Raw genomic sequence first — 26,524 nt, 5'->3', positions numbered from 1 at the left:
AGTAGTCAGTAACATTTTTGTAAATGTTTACTAAATTCTTTTTAAATTTAAGCCTTGGGTGCTTCTGGTTTCGGTGACATGGACTTAACCTGAAAAATAAAGAATAGAAATAAGTCTTTTACATTAGGAATATGAACTATCCTTAGAGCTAACGCAGATAACCGTTTTTAATCTGAGACGGATTTATACGATAACGGCTGACTATAATGCCATTGAGAATTGGTATTTTGACGTTACGGCTACTTCCAATGACAGTTTGATTTTTTAACCCCCGACCCAAAAAGAGGGGTGTTATAAGTTTGACGTGTGTATCTGTGTATCTGTGTATCTGTGTGTCTGTGTATCTGTGTATCTGTGTATCTGTGTATCTGTGTATCTGTGTATCTGTCTGTGGCATCGTAGCGCCTAAACGAATGAACCGATTTTAATTTAGTTTTTTTTGTTTGAAAGGTGGCTTGATCGAGAGTGTTCTTAGCTATAATCCAAAAAAATTGGTTCAGCCGTTTAAGAGTTATCAGCTCTTTTCTAGTTTTCTTGTAGAAAAGAAGGTTACATAACCGTTAGGTTCATAATATTATGTCAATTGACAAGTGTCATGCTGTCAAGATGGACGTTGCCTTGATACATAATTATTTATTTGAAAATGATGTTTTGGAAAACTCTGATACTTTGGATCGTAGGCGCGGAATAGTCCAAGAAAATCGGTTCAGCCGTTTGAAAGTTATCAGGTATTTTCGGTCTTTTCTAGTTACTGTAACTTCACTTGTCGGGGGTGTTATAAATTTTTAATTTACACTTGTAAATAATTAAAATTTTGAGCCCTGTGACGTGTTATTAAATTCCAATTTTGTCGTTTGTACGTACCTATGCTGTTTATCACTGTCAATGTAATGTTAGTGAAGATAATGTGAATGAATCAACCTGATCAACCTATATAAGAGGCAAGTTATCGCACTGTCTCACACAAGGTTGTAAAGACTAAAAACACTTACCGCTTCTTGTACTTTGTCGACTATAGAATTGAAGTCACTCTTTATCTTCTCAGGGTCCAAGGCTTTGCTCAATTCGTTCTTTACATTCTCTGAAAAAGTCTGAAATTCCTTTCCAAAGTTTTCTAAGGCACTATTGGGTTGCGCAGCCGCCGGAGCGTCACGTTTCACAAAAGCGTGGACCTGTTAACAAAATAACAGGACGATTTTATAAGAAGCAATGACTATGAATAGGATCTAAGTTGTATACTTACGAGAAAAATAAGGCCGTTGCTGGACCCCAGTAATAATAATAATTATCACCTAACAATAAGTACAATAAATAACTAATCATTAAATTTAAAGTTTTCCGCGCGCTTCCCATGACTTTCCATATAAATGCAGTTTGGCTTTCATTTTAATCCACCAACTCATTAATAAAACTCAATAGAAGTTGGTAGACACGTGCTAGAAACCAAAATCCGTGTTTGTGGTTAGAAATGTGTAGATAGTTTCAAAAATTTGTATGTAAACTTTTGAGCCCATGTAATTTTTTACAGGTTTTACAGAAACCACAGACACGTCATGTCATAATACTTACCTAGTAGATGTATATATTAATTTCTAGAATGTGTCTAGAAAGTTTAATTGAGTTTAATTGTTAATATAGTTATAATTTATTTTATTTATTTAATATTTATTTATTTTATAATTATTGTACATATAGTTAAGTTAGGATAGTTTATATTCAAATGGTACTTAACAAAACTACGTTTATTTAGGAGTACTCTACGAATAAACTCCTTTAAAAAAAGTTAAAATCGTAATAGGTACTCAGTTAAATTTTATATGCCAAAGGAAGTGGGAGCCAAGTGCTCTCAAGGACAAAATATCTCTAGTTCCAGCTATTTAGGATGTGTGCCATCTGTCAGTCAGTCAGTCACGATACGTACTGTTTAGTAAGAAAATCTCTAACATTATTATTGATTAATGGAACCCCTTTGCACTAAACAATAATGGTAGGAACCATGACCCTAAGTAGTGATGAATATGACCCAGAGAGAGCAAGAGAGGCATTACAAGATTGCAGACTCCCTACACTTAAAACAAGCAAACTGATTTGATCATTAACTAATTGACAAGGACAGTACTATATCGAGCGGGACAAGGACAGTACTAAATCGGGCGGAACAAGGACAGCGCTTTACATAGTATCTATTTACATTGCGGGACGAGGGGAGTGAGTGTCGCTTTTAGTAAGTAATAATTAGTATTATTTGTTAGTAGACCGTAGAACGTAAAAGTATACCAAAAATACTTACACTGACAAGGCATACTGCCAAAAGTACTACCAGGAGTTTGCTCATCTTGATTATACTTGTGTAATGATAGTAATACAACACCGCACTGCTCTGGATCGCACACAAAAGTGTTCTTAGAACCGAAGTCCCTCCGCTCTCTATATTATGAGGTCGTCGTGTTTGCCCGCCTTATCTCTGACCAGAGGTCACTTTTTACCAAAGACTAGCAGAAAAAATAGAAAGATAATGGCCAGCCAGTAGGTATTACATTAGGTAAGATAAATAATAATTAGTTCATATTATGGTAGAAATAATTATGCAAAAAAAACTAGGAGGATTTCAGACGATCCCTGGTCTCAGAAGTCGATAACAAAATTAATCGGGTATTCTAGTTTTTCTTATTATTATATTCATTTGAATTTAAACAATGCCATACTTTACAACTCTTTATGTAAATCAAATCATCCTTTTTAACCCCCGACCCAAAAAGAGGGGTGTTATAAGTTTGACGTGTGTATCTGTGTATCTGTGTGTCTGTGTATCTGTGTATCTGTGTATCTGTCTGTGGCATCGTAGCGCCTAAACGAATGAACCGATTTTAATTTACTTTTTTTTGTTTGAAAGGTGGTTTGATCGAGAGTGTTCTTAGCTATAATCCAAGAAAATCGGTTCAGCCGTTTAAAAGTTATCAGCTCTTTTCTAGTTTTCTTGTAGAAAAGAAGGTTAGATAACCCTTAGGTTCATAATATTCAAGTGTCAATTGACAAATGTCAAGCTGTCAAGATAGACGTTGCCTAGATATACATAATTATTTATTTGAAAATGATTTGTCGGGGGTGTTGAAAATTTTTAATTTACACTTGTTTTCTATTTACTATTTTAATTTTTAATTACCTCAGTATTGAAAATTTTCTATGGCAAGTACTGAATCTATCCTTTTTCTTAGTCTTTGTTTTATAAGCGTAAACAACCGATTAATAAATGAGTCCGCAATTATCTCTAATTGTAGAGTGTACCTACATTTCCGTAATTATCTAGTTTAGGTAAACTTTAGGTATTTGCATCTATTATACGAATATTAATTACTTTAGATACCTACTTATTTACAAATTTTTCATGCGACTTTGAGTTCAAACAGATGCTAAGTATAACTTTTCAAGTTAAAAATGTGATTGTGGAATTGTTTTATTTCTATGGATATAAAAATTGACTTCCCATACTTAGCTATTTGGATAATTTACATCATCATCATGATCAACCTATTGCTGGCTCACTAAAGAGAAACGCTGGCCAAGTAGGGTTGGCAGACTTCCCACGCCTTTGAGAACATAAGGAACTCTCAGGCATGCAGATATCCTCACGATGTTTTCCTTCACCATTAAAGCAAGTGATATTAAAACTTATTGATACTTATTGATACTTAAAACGCACATAACTCCCGAAAAGTGAGGGGTGCTTGCTCGGGATCGAACCTCCGACCTCCGATTAGGAGGTGGACGTCCTAGCCACTAGGCTATCATAGCTTTATGTCCTGATAAGCTTTGATAATAATTTACTTATACGTAAGGTCAAAATTCCTTTGCACACCATTTTACGGGCTTCTTTGAAAACCCTAAAAAAATCTAATATTTACATAATAAATACCAACTTATTTCACCATCTTATCCGTAGATTTCTGAAAATATGGTATTGGTGTACCTACATACAGACTTTCATGAAGAGTAACACGGGAACAATAATTTCATTAAACAATCTATGTAAATAATAAAAATAGACCGAAGATACCAATATTTGGTAAGAATAAGGTTGTCACTACTGTGTTATGGTGCACAAAATGGGCTATTTCAGTACAGTCAGCAACAAAGCTAATAGGCTTGCACTTTGTACCCGTCCATAGTTGCTTGTCCTGGCGGGTGCAAACCTAGCTTTGTTGCTAACTGTACTATACCAATACACTGAAATAATCAATCGCAGTGGGCTATACAGAAAATTGGCAACCCTAGGAGCAAGGCAATAGAAGTGGTCCGTTTCCACAATAAACATATAAATCTCCTTCGACCGTTTCAGCCTTCAATGGCAGAAAAACGTTCGTGAAATATGTGTTGGATGGCTTCCCTATTATTTTTTTGGTGGATTTGGATTCGTCTTCGTACTAATTTAATATTTACAACACATAGTTTATAAGAACTAGCTGTTTCTTGCGTTTTTCTTAGCGCAGTGTTCCATTTTTAACAGACTTAAATACAAAAATGGTTATTGTTTTGTTAAAGCCCTTCTAATATGTACCTAAGTATTCATTTAGTTCGATGAGACAGATTCATCATGTATTTTGTAACTAGACTAGAGTAGACCCTAGGATGCCGTTTGTATTGCTCAATTGACGCAAGCCATAATTTTTCAATAATCTGGGGGAATCAGATTCATGAAATTTTGTTTCTAAATTGCTAAGGCAGTACCAGGTATAAAGAGTAGCATAACATTAGCCTTGCTCTGTGACACTACTATACAAATAAATCAAATAAATCGTAAACAAAGACCTTATCTGATTTTAATATGACCCCTCGCAAGTACATTGGTACTTGTACCCTTTGCCTTTTGCCTCTGTCCTTTGTCACTGCGTCTGTCACTAACAGAGCGAATATTTGTTGTAGATAGTATCATCAATCATCCTTAATAGATGCCCTCTGAAAGCCTTTTGATTAGAATAAAACCCCGGCGTAGTGGTGAGTTCTGTGGCCTTTTAAATGTGAGGTCCCGGATTCGATTACCAACAGGGATATCAATGATAGAAATGATAATACATTTTGTATATAATAATCATTTATTTTAAGTATAGAATATACCGGCTATTCTCACGTATTCATTCAGTGTTAGTAACAAATTATTTAATCACTATGTTAGTACTTAATAACTGAAAGGGATTTAGTTCTCTGCATGAGCTTCCCCATCAGATGAGCATCCATCTTATCAGCTACCGTGCGCAGGATGCTGTTGCTACTTCCACGGACTCTGGACAATAGCGAGGTTGTTTACTTGCGCCATACGTGCTAGTTACCACCCTATCCCTACCGCCAAGCGATTCATTCCAGTACGATGACGCGTTGAAATCAAAGGGTATGGCTTTAATAACTGCCATAATCACTTCCAGGTTAGCCCACTTCCATCTTAGACTGAATCATCACTTACCACCAAGTGAGATTTCAGTCAAGGACTAACTTGTATCTGACTAAATAAATAAATGAAATAAAAAAGTTTATTGATTTGTCGTATTTAGGCCGCACAACCCTCCAGTAGGTACCAATAACAATACGCCACAACAAAATATCAAAATCAATGTGGACAAAAGTATTCTCTTCGACGTTATTCGGTCGAACGGTAGCAAAATCCATCACATTAAAACTATCTCCACAAAACAATTCCATTCATTTAGACGGAAGAATTCACACAGAGACCTTTTGTCTCTGCAAAAAGCGAGGTCAGATAAAATTTACTATACAACTATTCTTTTCTAGTGTTATAAAAAACTTCCTTATTTCTGTAATAGCTGTAAGGTAAAAACTAAAATGCAAAAAGTTGTATTAATTACAAAAAAACTGGTCAAAAGCGAGTAGGACTCCGTAGGTTCCGTAACATCGTACAAGAAATCTCAAAGCAGTATAATAAGGATAGGTCTTATAGCACATTTGAAGGGGAAAATCCGAAAAGCGGAAATTTATGCTATACATCACAAAAAAAAATATTATTTTTTGTACGACGATACGGAACCCTTCCGACCCGTCCGACTCGGACTTGTCCAGTTTTTTTAATATAGATTCACTGCCATACACTGTACTCTGTATTAGGAAGGTAAATAGGTATTGATACGAAACAGGATGTGCCTACCAGTAGGTATTCGAACTCTCACCCCATCGGTGAAGATGACCTTTTAATCACTATAGGCCATTACCACAAGAATTATCGGGATTGTATTTGCATGCTTAGCTTTAGGCATTCTTAACTATGCAAACAACGCCAGGTACCTATCCATACTGTTTTTTAGTCTTATAAACAGCAGTGCGAGCACAATCAGTTCGACATATCTCGCTTGTGGCATTTGCTACTCTTTGTCGATGAGATAGCCGGGAGAAAGCGATGTCACACTAATTGTTCTTGGGCTACAGCGCAATATTTGTTCAGGACAAATCCCTTCCTTTTCTTTGCATACGAGAGATTTATTTGTGTTTGTTGGTATAAATTCTTACACAATAAGGATAAAAAATGAGTATGAGTTTATTTTCATAGAATGTATTAACTATTATACTTAAACAAACGATTTCGTAAAATAAATTAATTAATGACAGTTTTATTATCAATGAAGAGCTTTTGATTAATTTTATAATTAGTTATTTTTTTAGTCTGTCTATTCGTATATTACTGACTGAACGGATTTGAATGCGATTTGGCATATTTATAGTCTCTGGATTAACATTAAAGATACTTTTCATCCCTGAAAAGGATAGGATTCCTTTGGGATAGGGGAAGAAACTTTCTGTCTCTCGGACTAACTCTGTCATTTCGGAACCGATTTAGACAATTATTTTTAACCCCCGACCCAAAAAGAGGGGTGTTATAAGTTTGACGTGTGTATTTGTGTATCTGTGTGTCTGTGTGTCTGTGTATCTGTGTATCTGTGTATCTGTGTATCTGTGTATCTGTCTGTGGCATCGTAGCGCCTAAACGAATGAACCGATTCTAATTTAGTTTTTTTTGTTTGAAAGTTGGCTTGATCGAGAGTGTTCTTAGCTATAATCTAAAAAAATTGGTTCAGCCGTTTAAGAGTTATCAGCTTTTTTCTAGTTTTCTTGTAGAAAAGAAGGTTAGATAACCGTTAGGTTCATAATATTATGTCAATAGACAAATGTCAAGCTGTCAAGATGGACGTTGCCTACATACATAATTATTTATTTGAAAATGATGTTTTGAAAACTCAGATACTTTGGTTTGGGTGAGCGCGGGGGCCCCCCCCCCCCCCCCCCCCACCTCGGTTGCCAACACAACCTGTCGCGCACTATAGGTAGATAGCTGATTTTTTTCTTTGGTTTTGTATTGGCTAAATGAGTGCCAACATTAGTTACGGGGTTCGGCTTAACTAGCTAGAAATTCGCACCGGCTTTGGTCGTAAAACTGAAAATCCATTCTTAGTGGGGGGGGGGTCTACGTTTTAGAAAAAATCTACATGCAAAATCTCAAATTTCTAGATTTCTGTTTTTCGTCAGTTATTATTTTTATACTTACATAGTATTATGTATTTAGGTACTTTAGTATCGTAAGCTATGTATAAAAGTATACTTCATTTTACTAACACGAGCTAAAAACGTGTATTTATAGGTACATAATATAGGCCTAGCTAGTATAATGTAAAGGAACATCATTTCAGTACAGATTTGCTATTTATTATCGCGCGTACTTGTTGCAAGTTCGGAATAAAATCACGTACACGCCATACGTATTATATTTTAATAGTTTATATAATGTTCAAAGGTATATAATATACATTTCATTCCAAAATACCGCCACCTGCTGATGGTGTTCTTTGCTGCGGCGATGTGAGGATCTCGAACTGTAAATAAAACTGATTTTAAGACATCTTTATTTACTTACTATCTATACTAATATTATAAAAGGTTAAAGTTTGGAGCTGTGGTAAACTGTGATGGCCTAGTGGTTCGAACTTCCGACTCCTAATCGGAAGTCGGGTGTTCGATCCCGGGCACGCACCTCTAACTTTTCAGTTATGTGCGTTTAATCAATAAAATATCACTTGCTTTAACAGTGAAGGAAAACATCGTGAGGAAAAAGTAGGAAAAATGCATGCCTAAGAGTTCTCCATGTTCTCAAAGGTGTGTGAAGTCTGCCAATCCGCATTGGGCCAGCATGGCAGACTATGATCTAAACCCTTCTCACTCTGAGAAGAGACCCGTGCTCAGTAGTGGGCCGGCAATGGGTTGGTGATGATGAAAGTTTGGAGATTGTTTGTAGGAAATAATCTCTGGAACTACTGAACTGATTTTGAAAATTCTTTCACCATGCGATGCCGGGTTTCTAGTCCATATCAATTTTAGGAAGAAATGGCTCACCACTTTAGAAAGACGATCAACTTGGTCTCCCAGGGCATCAAAGACGGGCTGTAGTTGTTTCACGTCGACTTGACCAGCGATCGCTGCTAGCGATTGATCAAGACATGCCCGGAATTGATTTAAGTTTCGCTTCACCTGCTTCAATATATTGAGATCCGGGGCTTGAGTCATGTCCCTTTTGACAAATCCGTAAGCCTGAAAATAACAGATATTCGTAGTTAAGTAGGTATATTTTGGGGATAACTTATAGTAGTTCTAACAGACCCGCTCCTGCTTCGCACGGGTCGAATTTTGAAAGTTAGAGAGGGAATACAATTTTTGACGTGACAACGTCTTATAATTCGATAGAGCCGGCTGCACGCACGAAAAAAGATGACTCATGCGGCGTTACCTCGCTCTGAGGCGTTCCATGTAAGGCTTGAAGTGCAAGCGAGAGCGCGGAACGAGCGACAAAGAAGCACAATCGGCCTTTGTTGTCACGTTCAACTATCGTCAGTAAACCGGCTTTACAGGCAACCAATTTTTTTTTAAACCCAAATATCATTTTTTTTATAGCATAGTCGTAACGTGTTAATAATTCGTAAGTGAGTGCATACTAGTCAGAACCTTCAGACAAAATTTCGAATTTCTAACCTAAGCGGTTTAAAGTCATAGCACACATAAACTCGGAAAGTGATCATCACCATATCAACGCGGGTCGTCCAATATTCTTTGTATGAAACTCCTTACGTCAACGCACACTGATCGGAATCGTAGAGTAATCGCCTCGGTTCGGGACAAGCTTACAAACAGATATTTATAGTCTATTTTATCAAAGGTTAACTGTTGTAAATATGCCATAATTAAAAAAAATACAGTTCATATACTTACATGGCCGATGATCAACAGAATTAAAAATACTGACAATAATATAAAATTTCTTGAAGCCATGCTTCTAGTGTCCTTTCAAGGAAAAGATTAACTAAAGATGTTTATTGTGATTTTACCTTTTGTACCTTCTTAAAGGCGTTTACATAATATTATTTGCAAATCAATATACCTACGTAAGTAGCTAGAGAATATCCAACAATACTGTCTTTACATAGTAATGAAGTCCTTTTATAACTAAAACAAGCACTGGCCATTTTCAAAGAGTACCTTTGAAAATACATTAAACTTTCATAATAATATATTTTAGCAGATATTTTAGTGCTACTAAATAGTCAATCTACATTCATAACGATGACTACATACACCGTTCTGTATTGGTGGAATAAACAAAAAAGCAGAAGTTGAAATCTTCATTATCAACCCATCATCGGCTCACTACTGAGCACGAGTCTCGTAACAAAATGAAATGGGTTTTGTAATAGTATTCCACGCTGGCCAAGTCCGGTTTTTCTCTCAAACTCTCAGGTATGCCGGATCCCTTCACCTTTAAAACAAGATATTTATTGCTATAGACGCATACATACTTCGAAAAGTTAAAGATGCGTGTCCGGCATCGAACCCCCGACCCTCCGAATAAGAGGTGGACGTCTTAACCACTAGGCTATCACGCTTGCAAGGAGAGCTTGCATGTCCATATCACTGACTTTATCCAAAGTGTACCTTCTTAGAAATAAAGTGCCAGATAATATTATCATAGCCACACATATTATAATAAATCAGGAAATTCATATATATAAATCTTTTTAACCCCCGACCCAAAAAAAGGGGCGTTATAAGTTTGACGTGTGTATCTGTGTATCTGTCTGTGGCATTGTAGCTCCTAAACTAATGAACCGATTTTAGTTTAGTTTTTATGTTTGAAAGGTAGCTTGATCGAGAGTGTTCTTAGCTATAATCCAAGAAAATCAGTTCAGCCGCTTGAAAGTTATCAGCTTTTTTCTTCACTTGTCGGAGGTGGATAAATTTTTAATTTATACTTGTGATACTAAATAAGGCGCCAGCGCAATTTCTCGTTTTGATTGAAGTCAGTCCCGCATACCTACCTGTAGTTCAGGTTCGTATAAATCGAAAATAAACGAAGATATTTGTTCAGGTTCAGAGATAGTTCGTTTTCAAGTGTTTAGATACTTGTAGAGCTTTGTGGGAACGTAGAAATAGTTCAAATATTGGCTTCTCGTGAATTTTGTGGAGGAATTGCGATTAGTCTTTTTCTTATAAAATGTCCGCTGTAAGTACAAACGAATAAAGTTTGCTGTAATTTTATTAGTATTGTGTCCTAGGATACCAAGCTGTTCGTTTCGCTTAATTTTCAATTAAGTATGTTCAATTTACATTACTTTCTCATACTTTTTGTTAAAAGAGTAGGTACGTGAAACTTAATGTATTTTAGTAGGTACAGGTTGAGACTTTCTTTTGTTTAATTCAGATACAAGATAGCCCTTGTCTGCAATCTCATTTGGTGGTAAGTGATGATGCAATCTAATATGTAAGCGGGGTAACCTGGAAGGAGTATGGCAGTTTCATTAAACCCATACCCATGGTATGGCACGGTTTTGCCGGTAGGGCAGTAAGTAGGTACTCTCGAGACCATACAAGAAATTAAGAAATTATGAAATTCCAAATCCCTGCTACTACTTCAGAAAAGTGCAACTCATCGTACACTTTAGGTACTTGTTTTCAATTTATTATTTCAAGAGGTTATTGACCAAGCACACTGCACTAAATTGTGGCGCATTTTTATCACACAAAGTTCCTTTATCAACGCATTTGGTTCCGAGTAGCAATAAGTTGCTTACTGCGATAACCTATGTACATATATAGTTCTGGTGATAAATGTTGGGATTTACCAATATTTCTCATTCTAATAACTGTAAAAAGTTTTAACTCAATCGGATGAATTATGTGCGAATTCAAAGCAAACGAGCTAACGGACAGACAAACATTTTTTTTATTTAATATTATAAAACTATACATAAAAATACTCAACGAGTTTAATAATAAATATCTTTTTCTAAATCGATTGAGTCTAAGTCGACTATTCCATCACAATCCTATTATAATATAGGTACGATGTCTTTTCTCTACCTATCGTTTCTATACCTAGTTGAAATTAGCCAATCAAAGAATCAAGAGTTCCATTTCCATTTTCTTTTGTCTTGTTCAATACTAGATTGGGTCTGGTGGAATATTTGACCAAGTTTAATAATTACCACCCTGTTTAAAGATTGCAGTTTAATATTTTCTTTGATCCGATACTGAATGTATGTGTAATGTGTATACTTTATTGCACCACAAAATACTAATGAAAGGTTACAAAAAAGAAAACTTAAAATAACTGTAGTGAATAAAAAGCATTTTTCCGCATGACACAAACATATCTATAGAAATAACAATATTTATTGTTGACGACAGTTAACTTTTCGGAGAAGTTTTTAAAAATCGTCATTTTAATATTACTTAACACCACCAAATTGTTCAAACCTACACCTACACTTTCGGCCACTAATAAAATACTTATCCTACACTAATATTATTTCAAGTCCACTTTGTAAGTTCTTTCAAGGACAATAATTTTGTGTCATAAGTACTGTATAAGTGGTTGAGGTATGCCTACTATGATTTTAGATGTACCGTGCATAGGTACTATTATTTTTCATACAGGATATATTAAATTATTCAAGTCACTCGAGCCAGTTTGAAAACCCTTTATCTTTCCCAAGATAAACCAGGAAAAATCATAAAAAATAAACAAGATTATAAATTAAAAATAAATCATAGGCAAAAAATCTAGAAAATGAATATTATAAGCGTTTGTTTTTCTTCCTTAAATACAATAAATTTTGCAATTCATAATAAATAGGTAGATAAAAATATAATTTTTATTATTAAGTTGATATTGTTGATATTGTTGATATAGGTATAATATTACATGCTTTAAGGATTTGTCTGAGCGTTATCAACTGGTCCCTCTGGAGTAGACGCTACATCAGAGTTTGACACAGGTTTGTCATTGGATTTGTCTTCAGATTTTCTCTCAATATTGTCAGTGTCAGGATTTGGTTCAGATTTATCTTCGGGTTGGGATTTCTTGTCTGCTTTCTCGTTTGGTTGAGTTGCAGTTTCATCTGGAACCAGCTCAATCACCATGTTGTTGACGCAATCATCGTCTTCATCATCAGGTTTTGTTTCTCCGAGTAACGAATCGAACTGCAATAATAACAACAATTTAATTCTTTCAACCATCTCGTTATGCAAAATTTTATAGAGCAAAGGACAAAGACTGCCCGTTTTGTAACAACTTATGTTTTGGCACGCAATAATATTAGGTACATAGGTATATAATACAGGCGTAAGGGTTATCACCCACTGCTACTTTTTGCGGCGATATATCCGCAAAAATGTCGCGAAAAAATTGGTCCAGCCGTCTTTGAGTAATCGAGGAACATACATAAAAAATATAAAAAAAAAAAAATAGATTCCGACGAATTGAGAACCTCCTCCTTTTTTTGAAGTCGGTTAAAAATAGCGATGCGTTGCTGACCCGTGTACCTTTGCCGACAATTCTGTATCGCTACTGTCGCCATTTAGAATCGCTACAAAAAATCTTGTGAGCATATCAAATAATACCTCTATTTTTGCATGCCTGTTATGTGTAACGAAGCCTGTCACTAGTAACAGTAGTGGGTTGGTGATCGGTTGAGATGTTTGATTACGTAACTAGTAGAAAACCATAGCACTTACAAAGAAGTTGAGGTACGGTAATATAGCTTGAAGCTGGTCTTCTATCTGTTGGTCTATGTTCTCCAGTTCACGCATCACCGGCGTGAGATGATAATCGGAGGATTTGGTCGAATTTTTCACGACAAGATTAAGCTCGCGTGTCGATGATGCCTCGCTGTGAGACGCGTCGAGCGGTATACATTGTGCCTGTACGTGGAAGAAAAAAATTGTAACAGATCCATCAATACAAAAATTAAAATATATTTTAGGGGTTTTGAAAACTACGGAAAAACTATAAATGCAATCACTACTTTTTCGTAAAAGTACATATTATTATCACGCAAATATTTTTAACTATGATTTAGGTTTTTAAAAATCCTGTGGGAACTTTTCTCCCCGAGATGCAAGGTATCTCTTACCAAATTTCTTAAAAACATTTAAACAGATGAATCTGTAAAAATCACCACATCTGGGATAATCACAATTAAGGAAAATAAATTCTTTGAGCATCAGGGTCGAGGAATTGGGTCCTCGAGTTCGACGATAAAGCCTTTACTTGGTAGGTACCTCCAATATCAATTATTTATAATGGACAGATTCTAAGTGCTACCAGTTTTGGTCGTCAGGTCCTCTGCAGCATAGCATAGAAAACACAACTCCTCCTTTTTGGAAAGTCGGTTAACAAAGTTGTCCATGCTACTCTTTGATTAATTTTCTACTTGTCTATGAAAGCCACGTCAAAATAGGTTCAGCTGTTCCGAAGATTAGCCCGTTCAAACAGACAGACAAAAATTTAGAAACGTGTGATTCAGTTATGGTACAGTTCAATTAATCATATGAGCTTAATATGAGGTATAATATCGAAATTATAAATTGACACTTGAATTTTATTTATTAGTAGTATAGATTAGTATAACAAGTGTAAATTAAAAATTTATAACACCCCCGACAAGTGAAGGTTACAGTAGGTACTAGCTAGAAAAGAGCTAATAACTTTCAAACAGCTCAACCGATTTTCTTGAATTATGGCTAAGAACACTCTCGATCAAACCACCTTTCAAACAAAAAAAACTAAATTAAAATCGGTTCATTAGTTTAGGAGCTACGATGCCACAGACAGATACACAGATACATAGATACACACTGTGTATCTATTACACACGTCAAACTTATAACACCCCTCTTTTTTGGTCGGGGGTTAAAAATAAAAGCTATAGTAATATTTTGATATATTTGTTACTCTATCACGCCACATCATTGTGATCATGGAGTCATCTGAACTAATTTGGCTAGAAAATAGTTTCCTGGGGGTTCAAAAAACTATAATATATATCTTGTATCCATGTTATCTTGGATATAAGTTATTTAATAACGCGCGGGCATAACCTAGTTTTGCATAATTATTGTCTCACAGAAATAATTTGAAAGGAAAATCTTAAAAGCAAAATATAATAATAATTATATTAAAATGCTTACGCAACAAATAATGGCGGCAATGAAAAAAATTGAGTGTGTGTACATTTTGTTTAAACAAATATAGCTTGTACAAATAAAAAAATACTAAACCCTTTCCGTCGGGTTACCTGTATAAATACATGATTTTTATTATTCATTTTTTTAAATACGGAAATTGTCACGTCCGTACAGGATTATCAATTCCAATATGGACGCAAATGCACTTATTCTAGTAAATCATTACAATTGCCAGTGAGTGATAATATTTTATTTGTATGTGTTGTCTGAAGGTTAAAACAAATAATTTCACATTGAGAGATATCAGTTTGCTCAGAAATGTGGCATGAAAATTGAACACCTAAGGAGTGAAAATAGGTGTTTATGGTGTAGAGCATGCGGATGAAGTCGAGGGTATAACCTAGTATTAAAACGAATTAATTAACTAATTTAAAAATTGTTGTAAAATTTCTTGAAAACGAAGTTCATATAAACAGAATTTTTTAATTGTAGTGGAATGAGAGTTGCCAAAAAAAAAAAATTCAGCACTCTCTCAATTAGGTACTAACTAGGGACTCTCCTCATTTAAATCCACGCCTCGGCGACTGCAGCGTCAGCTTTGAGTCTTTGCAACCCTTTGAGATAAAAATCTGTGTACATATTTCGCTACTCTACCCATACTAGAATTACGTACAATTATGTTTGCTGCAATAACTGAAATAACTATGTCCACTTTTGTTCGAACAAAACAAAGAAAATTTTATAGATCATGAATAAAATATACATTTAATGGATTAAAAATTCAATTTGTAACCCAGTATGGTAGTATTTTTATATCTTCCTACATGCTATATATACATTAGTAGCTTAAAAACATGGTCGTCATGTTTTTCGGCTCTTTGAGTATTCATGAGTCTAAAACTGTCAAAGCAAAGAGATTCTTCAGAAGAGTTTTATGGTTTATCCATTGATATCGAAGCCACCACACCTACGATCAAAAATAACGTTAGTTATAACCTACTTGAAAATGTTACACTCAGGACAGGGTGCTCAGGGTTCTGAATGACAAAATTTTAAAAGTATGTTTATTTAAAAACAAATGAAATGAAATAAAAAATGCAAAGGTATAGGTACCTAGCCACAAAAATATGTAAATAAAGCTTTAATATCTTAATGCTCACGAATATTGTACCTTTGGGCAGCTATTTCGTGTTTTAGAGGTTATTGCACAAAACGAAGAGCGTTCACGGCGACTTCCGACCCGGAAACTGGGGCGTATCAAGCACGGACGGTAATGTGAGTGCCGCTCTAACCTTTTTTACTATTTTTCTATAGTCAAACAACTGTATTCTATTTAGTTGGCGTATGCCTTTGTACAAAATCTGTGTACATTGAAAATTTAAAACAAAATACAATTCCTAGTCCTTGTTCCATGGGTCCAATATATATTTTTTTTAATTTGAAAAGGGTTGTTGATGAAACCGGCATGCCTAAAATTTTTACATGTTTTCAAAGATGTGTGGAGTCTGCCAATTCAAACTTGCGTGGTGAACTATGTGGCCAAACCCCTCCTCATTCTGAGAGAAGACTTGTGTTCACTAGGGTTGAAAAGAATCTTCAGTTGCAAGTTGCAAGTCAATCAAATGCCAAAATAGACTATTTTTTATCCCGAAAAATGTATAAGTTCCCACAGGGTCGTTTAAAACCCCAAATCAAAGTGAATAAAGTAGCTGGTATTACCTTTTTGGTGAAGAAATAGCTTGCATCCCGGAGACGGACACAGGCAACTTTTATTGAGAGTTCCCCGGTATAAAAAAGCTAAATCCATGCAGATAAATCGTGGTTTTATAACGTGTAGTTTATATTAATTAGTATGGATTAGTATGGATATCTCAAATCTCCAAACTAAATAATCACGATTCAGCATAGAGCGAAGAGCGTACAGTGACTTCCGACCCGGAAACTGGGGCGTATCAAGCACTGGCGCTAATGTGAGTGCCGCTCCAACCTTTTCACCCTTTTTCTATTGTCGTGTATGCGCCTTAGGAAAGTAATGAGTGTCTGTGTTTTCAATTGTCGGGATTTACTAGTCTCTCTAGTTTTTTCAAGTGCTCGCGAGCTAGTTTACAAGTTTTTTAGCTTTTTAAAGCTCTGGATACTATTCATAATTTATTGCAATTAATTCACTATTTAATTTCTTTTAATTCATAATTTGTTCTAATTAATTATTTTATACTAAGGAAATATAAGTGAGATTAGTTCGCACCATGTGAGGTGGAATTTATGAACTTTCATTACATTCTGCCCCATGACTGTGGAACTATTGAGGCTATAATTGCCATTGGTGTCGATTGAATGTTCAAATTATAAAAACAAATAAAAAATGTTGTATATAAAATAATTATTTTACACGTCGTAAAAATTTAAAAAGGTTTAAAATGAAACAATGATGAACTTCTTTTATATAATTTTTAAAAGAGCTACAATACCGTGAACCGTGAACTATACCTAAATATTAAAATCAAGAACATCTTTTCTGACTACATATTATTATTACCTCTATTCCTAAAAGAAATTATGTAACGTAAACGCGGTTGAAGTTAAAATGCGATAGCACATAACTTCCGCAAGTTTTCCTTCAAGAAAATTGAATATTCATGGTGAAAAATATTCTCCTTTATTAACCTAGATTCAAAATGGATAATCACTAATTATATTAATTAATTTAAGCCTCAATAGCTCAACGGTTATAGGAGTGGACTGAATTCCGAAAGGTCGGCGGTTCAAACCCCAGCCGTCGCACTATTGTCGTGCCCACTCCTAGCACAAGCTTTACGCTTAGAGCCTGTAGATTTCCTTCACTGTTAAAGCAAGTGATATTTCATTGATTAAAACACATAATATAACTCCGAAAAAGTAGAAGTACGTGCTCAGGATCGAACCCTGGATTTCCACCCCCCTCTTCCCCCCCCCCACCCGAACAGGAGGCTGACGTCTTAATCATTAGACTTTTCATCTCAGTAGTTACTTATACTATACTAAATTATGCCCGCGACTCCGTCCGCGTGGATTTAGGTGTTTAATAGTCCCGTGGGAACTATTTGCTTTTCCGGGATAAAAACTTGCCATAGTCAATTTCCGGGACGTATGCTACCTCTGTATAAATTGGTTTAACGGATAGACCCTTAAGAGTCCCGTACTACCTACTTTGATTTCGCGGGATAAAAGAAGCCAGCTATGTCCATCCCCGGGATGTAAGCTAACTCTGTACCAAATTTCGTTTGGTACAGAGAGAGACAGAGTACGGCGGTTGAGCCGTGAAAAAAGAGCAGACAGACAGACACACTTCCGTATTTATAATATTAGTATGGAATTGTAAAGTCACATACGGAACCTTTTTATGTGCTACAGAAATAAAATATGATAACCTTTGTTTGTAAATATTGTCGCATAACAATATCTCATACTTGTACATTCAATTCAATATTATAGATCTAGGAATCCCCAGGAGTCGCCGTAAAGGTATGATTTGAAATCGCTATTGTATATTGTATATCGGATAGGTAGGATTGGTAGGTAGGTATATAAGTCTCTGGGGTGTTCATTTTGTTCGAAGCTTCAGGATAAGAGATAAATTTCTTTGACGAAGAAACTCGAAGTATGGAAGTTAAGAAGTGATATAAATGTCACCGCATTTCTTATAAGGATCCAAAGTCGAAGGACGTCTCCGATATTCGAACACGTAAAAATCGTACTCGCCGACTTAAACAGTTTTCGCACAGGTGGTCTTATATGTTTACATGCCGTAATATACAAAGGTTTTCGGGAAAACACTATATATTGGAAAAACAAAGATCTTTTTCTTCTACTTCTTACTCCCCTATACTTATTATAGGTTATCCGTCATTACCTCATTTTGATTTGGCCCATGGTAGTCTGCAGGAGATACTAGTACATGACGGTACTACATATTGTCTTAGAACATGCCTCAAATAACTAACTGACTTAGCTCGTTTGATGGTCAAAATTATTTTTCACGGCGTTGGTTGGAACGGTATCTAACCGATATCGGATCGTATTATTAAATACGATCTTATAACGAATTGTTTCATCTCGTAATGGACTAAGAGCCAGCGCGTGCCCAGACCTTCCTTATTTTATAAACGCTGAAAGTTTTTCTGCGTATCGTGCCCAACACAGGGAGGAACGAACAGTGATTATGAAGTTTGGATCATAGTGGCTTTGCAAGATGATAGCTAATAAAGATGTAAACAATCTTACGTCAAAGTATAAAGCCTAACTTCCCTTTATTTTCTTTGAAATAGTATTAGCAATCATGTCATGCATTGCCAGACACATAGTATCGTGGTAACCCCCAGCCAGACGCCCTTAAAGCTTGAAAGGTGTCTGGCAGGGGGTTGCCACGCCTGTTTACATGTTTTTAAACCTTTATTAGCTATTATCTCCCATAGCCACCATGATCAAAACTCCGTAGTCGCTGATCGTCGCTCCCAGTGTTGGGGACTAGGTATACGCAGAGAACCTTTTACTTTTTTTTAAATAACGAAGATCTGGCACGCGCTGTCTCTCACTCTATAAGCTAAGCTTCTGACACGCCGGCTTCGACAATAATGTCTGCGTACATTTTTACAAGGAAAGTTTTATGTACGTTGTTAGACTGAGTTGAAGATTTAATAAGATTTTCTTAGGACTTCGCTCGCACGTGTCTGAAGAATGTACACAAGGCACTAACAATGTTGCTCGCAAGTTTGGAACTTACTTGAATCTGTCTCTTTTCTCGCCTAATTGAACCAGCTTTGACAACACTCCTCGAGTACGGAAAATACTCATATCTAACAACTCATAAATACTGCAAGAATGCAAAAGTACCTATATCTGTTTATCCGTCTAGCTTTCTGTTATCTTTTAACTGCCAATGCGTTTAACCGATTTTGACGAGTTTTAAATTATTATTTAGATGTGGTTCGGACAGAGTAAGCTTGCATTCGGGAGAGCAACAGGCTACTTATTATCCTCGAAAATCTAAGAGTTCCCACGGACTTTATAAAAGACTAGGGAGTGCCCGCGGCTTCGCCTGCGTGGATTTCGATTTTTTTAAAGTCTTTCATTTTCCGGGATAAAAAGTAGCCTATGTCCTTCCCCGGGATGTATCCCAAGTCTGTACCAAATTTCATTAAAATCGGTTCAACGGTTGGGTTGAAAACGTAGCAGACAGACAGACAGACATACTTTCGCATTTATAATATCAGTATGGAAGTATGGATTTAAATCCACGCGGATGAAATTGCAGGCATTAGGTATCTAGTAGGCTATACGTATATTATGATTAATATTGGTATATCCAATGTCACCCGAGCAAAGCCGAGCGGATCAACTAGTATAACATAACACATTAAATTGCATTTTCTTTCCACTCGCTTACGCTAATTGAGTGCCTCTTCAATTAAATTGCAGTCTACAGTACTCGGTAGTCAGTTGCAGGTGTGCAGATAAGGCACGTAGACTAATAAGGTTTACTCTATATACTTAGTTATTGAGTACTCAATGAAGACATTACGTGACGTGATTAAATTATACATGGTTGATGAGTAAAATACCTATTATACTTATATCATGTACCGCCATGATGATGCTCGCGACTTTGTCTTCGTGGATTTAGGTTTTCTGAAACTCCCATGGGAACTCTAATTTTTTAGTATAAAAAGTGCCTATGTCCGTCTCCGGGATACAAGCTATCACTGTAATTATCATCAAAATCACTTACTTTAACTAAAGATTTTGATAATAAGTTAAGCGGATGAGCCCTTTTTGGTTATATTATTACAATATTACATTTCATAACAACATTGTTGTTGTTTTTAACCGACTTCCAAAAAAGGAGGAGGTTCTCAATTCGTCGGAATCTTTTTTTTTAGACAAAGAAAATAGGTTCAATTAAAAAGAATCTAAAAATAAGTTTAAAATTGCGTCTATTTTAGAAAAAATAAAAACAGCACACACACAATATACTTAAGTACTACATACTTATAAAATGAAGTGGTAGTTTGATAGTAATAGGATAAAATGTCACGTGCTAAAATGTCATCCGCAGTTGACCAGCGTGGTAGATATTGCCAAATCCTTCTCATTTTCAGAAGACTATGCCTACATAGTCTGTTCTTATTCTAAGGTATATTTTCGAACGATGAAAAGCCATACGCCTTGCAATCATATTGGACTACATATTATTTGTTTTGCGTTTACTGTACCAGCAAGGAAGCACGTGGTGTTTGAACATAATATCATATTGTGGTTGAGACAGACAATGCCCCGCTCGGTCATATTTAACGCTCGACTAAAGAGATCACTTGTTACACTAACTCATCTTAAATTAATAAAAATAAAAATGGGTACTTTGAAATTTTAGCCGCCTGAGTTGAGATAGTTCTTCATAGCGCGAGTTTTGTGGAGTGGTCGAGGTTTTTCATTACTTTTTCAATATGGCCGCCGGGTGCGGGAAATAAAACAGAGTTATTGCGGCCTGGATTGTATCAGAAACAAAGATGAACTTTGTTTCAAACACTCGTGAAGATGTAATCAAGATGGAATGTTTTTTGTATAACAATTTTTTTATTTTAATTTTTATCATCTATCTTCGTCTGCGGCTTTCGCGAATATGAAAACATTGAACACATTGAAGCATTCAAAAAGAAAGAAACTAAAACATAAGTAAAAAAAAATCTAAAATAGTTTGAACTAATTTTGAATCTCAACCAACAATGTTCAGGGGACGACGCCGCGCGGCGGCCTGAAATCTGTTGCACTATTGTACCTAACTACCTATTCCTGGTACTAGTTTTACGCTAATTTAGAGGGAAAAGGTTATTATACCTGTTGTTTAAATAAAACATGACGTCTAAAATATTCCTTAAAAAACAGTCAAATGAAATACTTTGAGATTTTAATTCAATGCCACACCTGTAAAGACCTTGAACTTTAGAGACTCCTAAAAAGAAAACCAAGAGCCTTTATTTTTCATTCAAGTTATAAATGGTGTGTTATTCTAACAATTCATAATACACTTTGCAAAATTAACTTCGCATTCAAATAATAACTTTCGCTTTTTATTTCACTTAACAAAGCCTTCGCCCGCTAAAAGAATTTGTAAGAAATAATTTGGAAATTCTTTCACGTGTTAATTAATTTATAGCCAGTGATTTTATGCGAGCTTTCTTTCGAAAACACACAGCTATTTATATAAGAAACTTAAAAATAAGGTGGCCCTTTGGTATTTTTTTTTCATGTTTTTATAATATATATTTTCTTCATGTTCACTTCATCTTCAGTTTTTTGTTCTCCAGACCGAATTTCAGTCACAACAGCTAAACTACGCAGGATATATATTATAATGCACAAGTATCCGCGCAAACATAATAGCACTCAGTCAGTCCGAAATGACTGGAACAGATCAGCTGCACGAGCACCAGTTTATGGGTCTCCGAAGCAGTGCAACATGTCCATCCATCAGCCTGTAAGCGTCCACTGCTGGACATAGGCCTTTCCAAGAGCGCGCCACCAAACACGGTCCTCCGCCTTCCTCATCCACCCGCTCCCCGCCACCTTCTTCAGGTCATCGGTCCAGCGGGCTGGAGGTCGTCCTACACTGCGCTTACCGGTACGCGGTCTCCACTCCAGAACACGTCTGCCCCAACGGCCGTCGGTTCTGCGACAGACATGGCCTGCCCATTGCCACTTCAGCTTGCTAATCCTTTGAGCTATGTCGGTCGCTTTTGTTCTCCTGCGAATTTCCTCGTTCCGGATTTTATCCCTGAGAGTAATACCCAACATAGCTCGCTCCATAGCGCGCTGAGCGACTTTTAGTTTGTGGACGAGGCCAACTGTCAGTGTCCACGTTTCAGCTCCATACGTCATCACAGGTAGGACACACTCATTAAAGACCTTAGTCTTAAGGCTTTGCGGTATCGACGATTCGAACAACATGTCCAACTTTCCAAATTTTAGTTGGCGCAGAAAAATCCAATCACTTTTTTCTGGTCTCGAACCCGGGACTTCATGACTCACGGCAGAATAAGCTAGCACTATAGCTATCAGTGTACCTAACTTTGAGCCTGGTAAAATACGAACCACCTGTACAATAAATCAGTACTGTAAATTTTGCCGGCCAAACATAATTCAGATCTGCCTCAACAGGGTCTGTTTATCTGCCTTATCTACGGCGCCGGGCCAATTAACCTAGAAACCGTGGGATCCTCATAATTTAATACACTAAAGGGCATTTTATACGCCGCCGCAGCGTAAAGGCAACAATGAAACGAACAGGGCACTCGCACCTCCACTCACCCTTGTTGTTTCGGTAGAGGGAAGATAAAAGTTGTGATTCTCTTAAAATATATGACGATGGAAATAACTTGAGACATTACTTTTTTTACGAAATTAAAAATTAGAGAGTAGAGTGAATAGGCACCGTATATAGGCAGGCTTGAACTCCTAAGTCTAATCATGCATCATCAAATTATATCATCTCCTAATGTTTGGTGTGATTGAGGCAGTCAAGCGCAAGCCTTAACAAATTTAAAAAAATCTTTAGTAGTTAAATTCAGTACAGCACACTGTATTTAACTACTAAAGAAACTACTCCGCCTGGACAAAGGTAAACTTAGGAAGGTGGTGGGACTCATAACAGGGCATAGCCCACTAAACAAACACCTTTTCGTTATAGGTGTTACCGACAGTCCTCTGTGCAGGGCCTGCATGGAGGTCGATGAAACACCGACGCACGTGCTCCTGGAGTGTGCAAGCGTGGCAGAACATCGAGAACGCCATCTGGGATCCCCAACCTCACTTCATGAAGCCCTCGGCAACCTGGGCGGTCTACTTGGCTTCTGGAGCGAGCTTGGATGGCTGGAGTGAAGACTTCGGCGGGGAGGGGCAACGCACGCACAACAGACGGAAACGTTTAAGTGCGGAAACCAGCCCAGAGAGAAGAAGAAGAAGAAGAAGAAGCACACTGTACAATAAATTGAAATCCTGATTCCCAGGAAATGAAGCAAGGAATGATAGGAAGGATGATAGGGGCCAGCGACTTTCCAAACATTGATTTTGCGAGCTGCAACTCTTTTTTAGGGTTCCGTAGTTGTATAATATGCCAGCTTGCATTTTAATTTTGATAGCCCTTCTATATTTATTAACTTAGTCACTGAAATAGATACATACAAGTAGGTACACTGGAAGAGGTGTGCTAAAATGACAGTTATTTTTTGTGCCGGTTTGAAGCGCCCCACCGAGCGTACCGAGAATTAAAATTGATACTTTCTGTCAAATAGTCTTCATGCTGATACTATACAGTTGTCTCATTACAAACATTTAGTTCCGAGTACGCTCACTGCTGGTGTCAGCACCCAAATGGCGAAAATTAAGTTACTCCAAAAACATGTCGGCAACCGCAGGTTCAGCATAGTTATACTTGTATCAGTAGTCAGTGAATTTAATCAAACCTATCGTCTAAAGGACATCAAGAGTCTTATTCAAGTAGCTGTATAAATCCATCACTAAAATGGCAAGAAACAACAGTGTTCAGCTTCGTTTAACAATCTAATCTCGATACAAAGTCAAATTATATTATTATCGCGTGATTTCTCCTCACAGGAAGCGGGAATACTTCGTGTGGATCAAACTGAAATGAAATATAAAGCCATTGGAGTGTAACATGAGATCAGATTGTGTTTTATGCTCAGACGTGTTAAGTGAATTTGAAGTTCACTTGCCCCGAGGTAGTACGAGTCATTTAGAAACACTTTAACAGGGCTCTCTCCATCACTTATCCATACGATCGTAGTTCCAATTTCATTTTAATATTAAGCTACCAAAGTCCATGAAATTTTGCAGACATATTCTAGAAACTAATATATATGCCTGTGGTGTTTTAGATTTTTCTAAAAATATGTAGTTTTAAAATTACAGGGGCTCAAAGATTTGTATGTGAATTTTTAAGACCGCGTAACTTTGAAACCGAATATTTTAACGGAAATCTGGAAACCACAGGCATAGATATTAGTTCCCGGAACGTTTCCACAAAATTTTATTGAGTATGATTGGTTTAATATTCCAATGAGAGACGAACTACGTTTGTATGGAGCGAGTGACGGAGAGACCCCTCTTTCCCTCTGCGTGATATCTCTCACTTTCGTGACCCCTATCAATAAGTAGTACAACAGCAGTTTAAGTTGGACAATAATGCCATAGTGCACAAATAATGCAGTGACGATTAAGTGTAATAGGCATCTTCTAGGCAAGAGTACTCCATGAAACATCTACACATCGGCCTAACTTCAGCATGCTGGCATGCTACGGACATTATTATCTAACACCTTGTATAAAGCTCAAAATAACTCTCTCAAATTGTTTTATAATAATACAGTCCCTAGTGATCAATCAATTAAAATTAAGCTCCATTGAAAAATTGTTATAGTTGAAACTTGAAAACAAAACAGAGACAATAGAAAAAACTGGATTTCAAAAAATTAACCACCGCGATGAAATAGTTTTTCAATAACGAGAGTTTTGTAGAGTGGTCGAGTTTTTCATTACTTTTTCAATATGGCCGCCGGGTGCGGGAAATAAAACAGAGTTATTGTGCTCTGGATTATATCAGAAAAAGTACGACCTTCTCGGCAATGACGTGTTTAGTAAATTAAAGCCTGGAACGCATACTAGCTAATATTCTAAGTATGTCCGTCTGTCTGTCAGAGCCTTCCGAGTTTATGAATATGACATAATTATAATAACTTATAACTAAACTAAACGAAATCTAAGCAGTCCGACTCGAAGCAATCTTGTCTATCCTACCGCTAGAGTGTTTTTCTAAATTGCGAAGCCAGAAGATTGCAAATAAGGTCTTGAATGAAGCAAACCTACGAGGCTGAGGGAACGAAGGGGGGGGGAAGTGATGAGCGAAGTGAGCTAAACCATGTAGCCCATTTAAAAAAATTGATCTTCAGTCATCATCATCCTCTACGTCATTAAATCCCACAGGAGAGGTCTTCTATGTATTAGAGTTATTTATTGTTCAATATGTATTTTTCCATCATTTTCTTGCATTGCTACTGATGGAGTGGGAGACGAAGAACGATACAGTAGACTCTTCCATACAATTTGTCATAAGTCTCAATACCTCAACGGTTAAAAGAGTGGACTGAAAACCAAAAGTGCGATGGTCCAAGTGTGGTGCGTCCGATGCACTATTGTCGTATCTACTTACTCCTAGCGCAAGCTTGACGCTTAGTTGGAGGAGAAAGGGGAATATTAGTCATTAAATATGGCTAATATTCTTTTATGGAACAGTTGCTTTTTTTGTGGTATAAAACTGCTCTTGACGTAACAAAATCAACGAAGCAGAGGAAAATAATTGGGATCATAAAGTTGCTCACGTCACTGCAATCATACAAGCAAAAGTCCAATATTATTTTTTTGGAATTTGGCTTGTTTCCATGCATATTATTAAATTAAAAAATATGAAATATGATTACATTGTTTTCCTTTTGCATTATTTGCATTAAATTCAGGTGAGAGATGGAAAGTAGGTCGCGAGTGCACTACGTCAAAGAGATAAATACATATGAAGCAACAGACTTTATAATAAGGCGTCAAAAAACGCGCCCCCACCTAATGATTAGATGATTAGCTGCTAAAATTAATGATCAATTTATCTGTAATAGGTCAACAATTTACTTCGCAACATTGGAATTCATCAAAGAGTAGGTACCATATAATCTATACTAATAAATAAAATTGGAGTGTCTGTCTGTAATTTCGAAATAACTACCGCATATTAAGGTCATATGGTTATTTGAACGATACTATAACTGAATCACACGTTTTTAAAATTTTTGTCTGTCTGTCTGTCTGTCTGTCTGTCTGTCTGTCTGTCTGTTTGAAAAGGCTAATCTTGGGAACGGCTGAACCGATTTTGACGGGATTTTCACAGACAAGTAGAGAATTGACCAGGGAGTAACATAGG

The 26,524-nt window shown here is 36.4% G+C and overlaps 3 protein-coding genes across 3 annotated transcripts in view; 1 reads left to right on the top strand and 2 right to left on the bottom strand.

Moving 5' to 3' along the window:
* LOC123869010 (suppressor of lurcher protein 1-like) overlaps positions 1-26,524 on the top strand; it is a 297,510-nt gene that overhangs the window by 142,369 nt on the left and 128,617 nt on the right. The window lies entirely within an intron of this gene.
* On the bottom strand, positions 7,747-9,452 carry LOC123869013. Its single transcript, XM_045911736.1, has 3 exons — positions 9,256-9,452; positions 8,386-8,580; positions 7,747-7,868 (listed from the first exon to the last, which is right to left on the bottom strand). The coding sequence occupies exons 1-3, from the start codon at positions 9,313-9,315 to the stop codon at positions 7,806-7,808; spliced, it is 318 nt and encodes a 105-aa protein (XP_045767692.1). The 5' UTR covers positions 9,316-9,452; the 3' UTR covers positions 7,747-7,805.
* Positions 11,651-14,657, bottom strand: LOC123869012. Its single transcript, XM_045911734.1, has 3 exons — positions 14,512-14,657; positions 13,057-13,242; positions 11,651-12,522 (listed from the first exon to the last, which is right to left on the bottom strand). The coding sequence occupies exons 1-3, from the start codon at positions 14,554-14,556 to the stop codon at positions 12,250-12,252; spliced, it is 504 nt and encodes a 167-aa protein (XP_045767690.1). The 5' UTR covers positions 14,557-14,657; the 3' UTR covers positions 11,651-12,249.

Source organism: Maniola jurtina, chromosome 10 (assembly GCF_905333055.1).
Source record: "Maniola jurtina chromosome 10, ilManJurt1.1, whole genome shotgun sequence".
Taxonomy (NCBI): domain Eukaryota; kingdom Metazoa; phylum Arthropoda; class Insecta; order Lepidoptera; family Nymphalidae; genus Maniola; species Maniola jurtina.
This window is presented reverse-complemented; position numbering and strand designations above follow the sequence as displayed.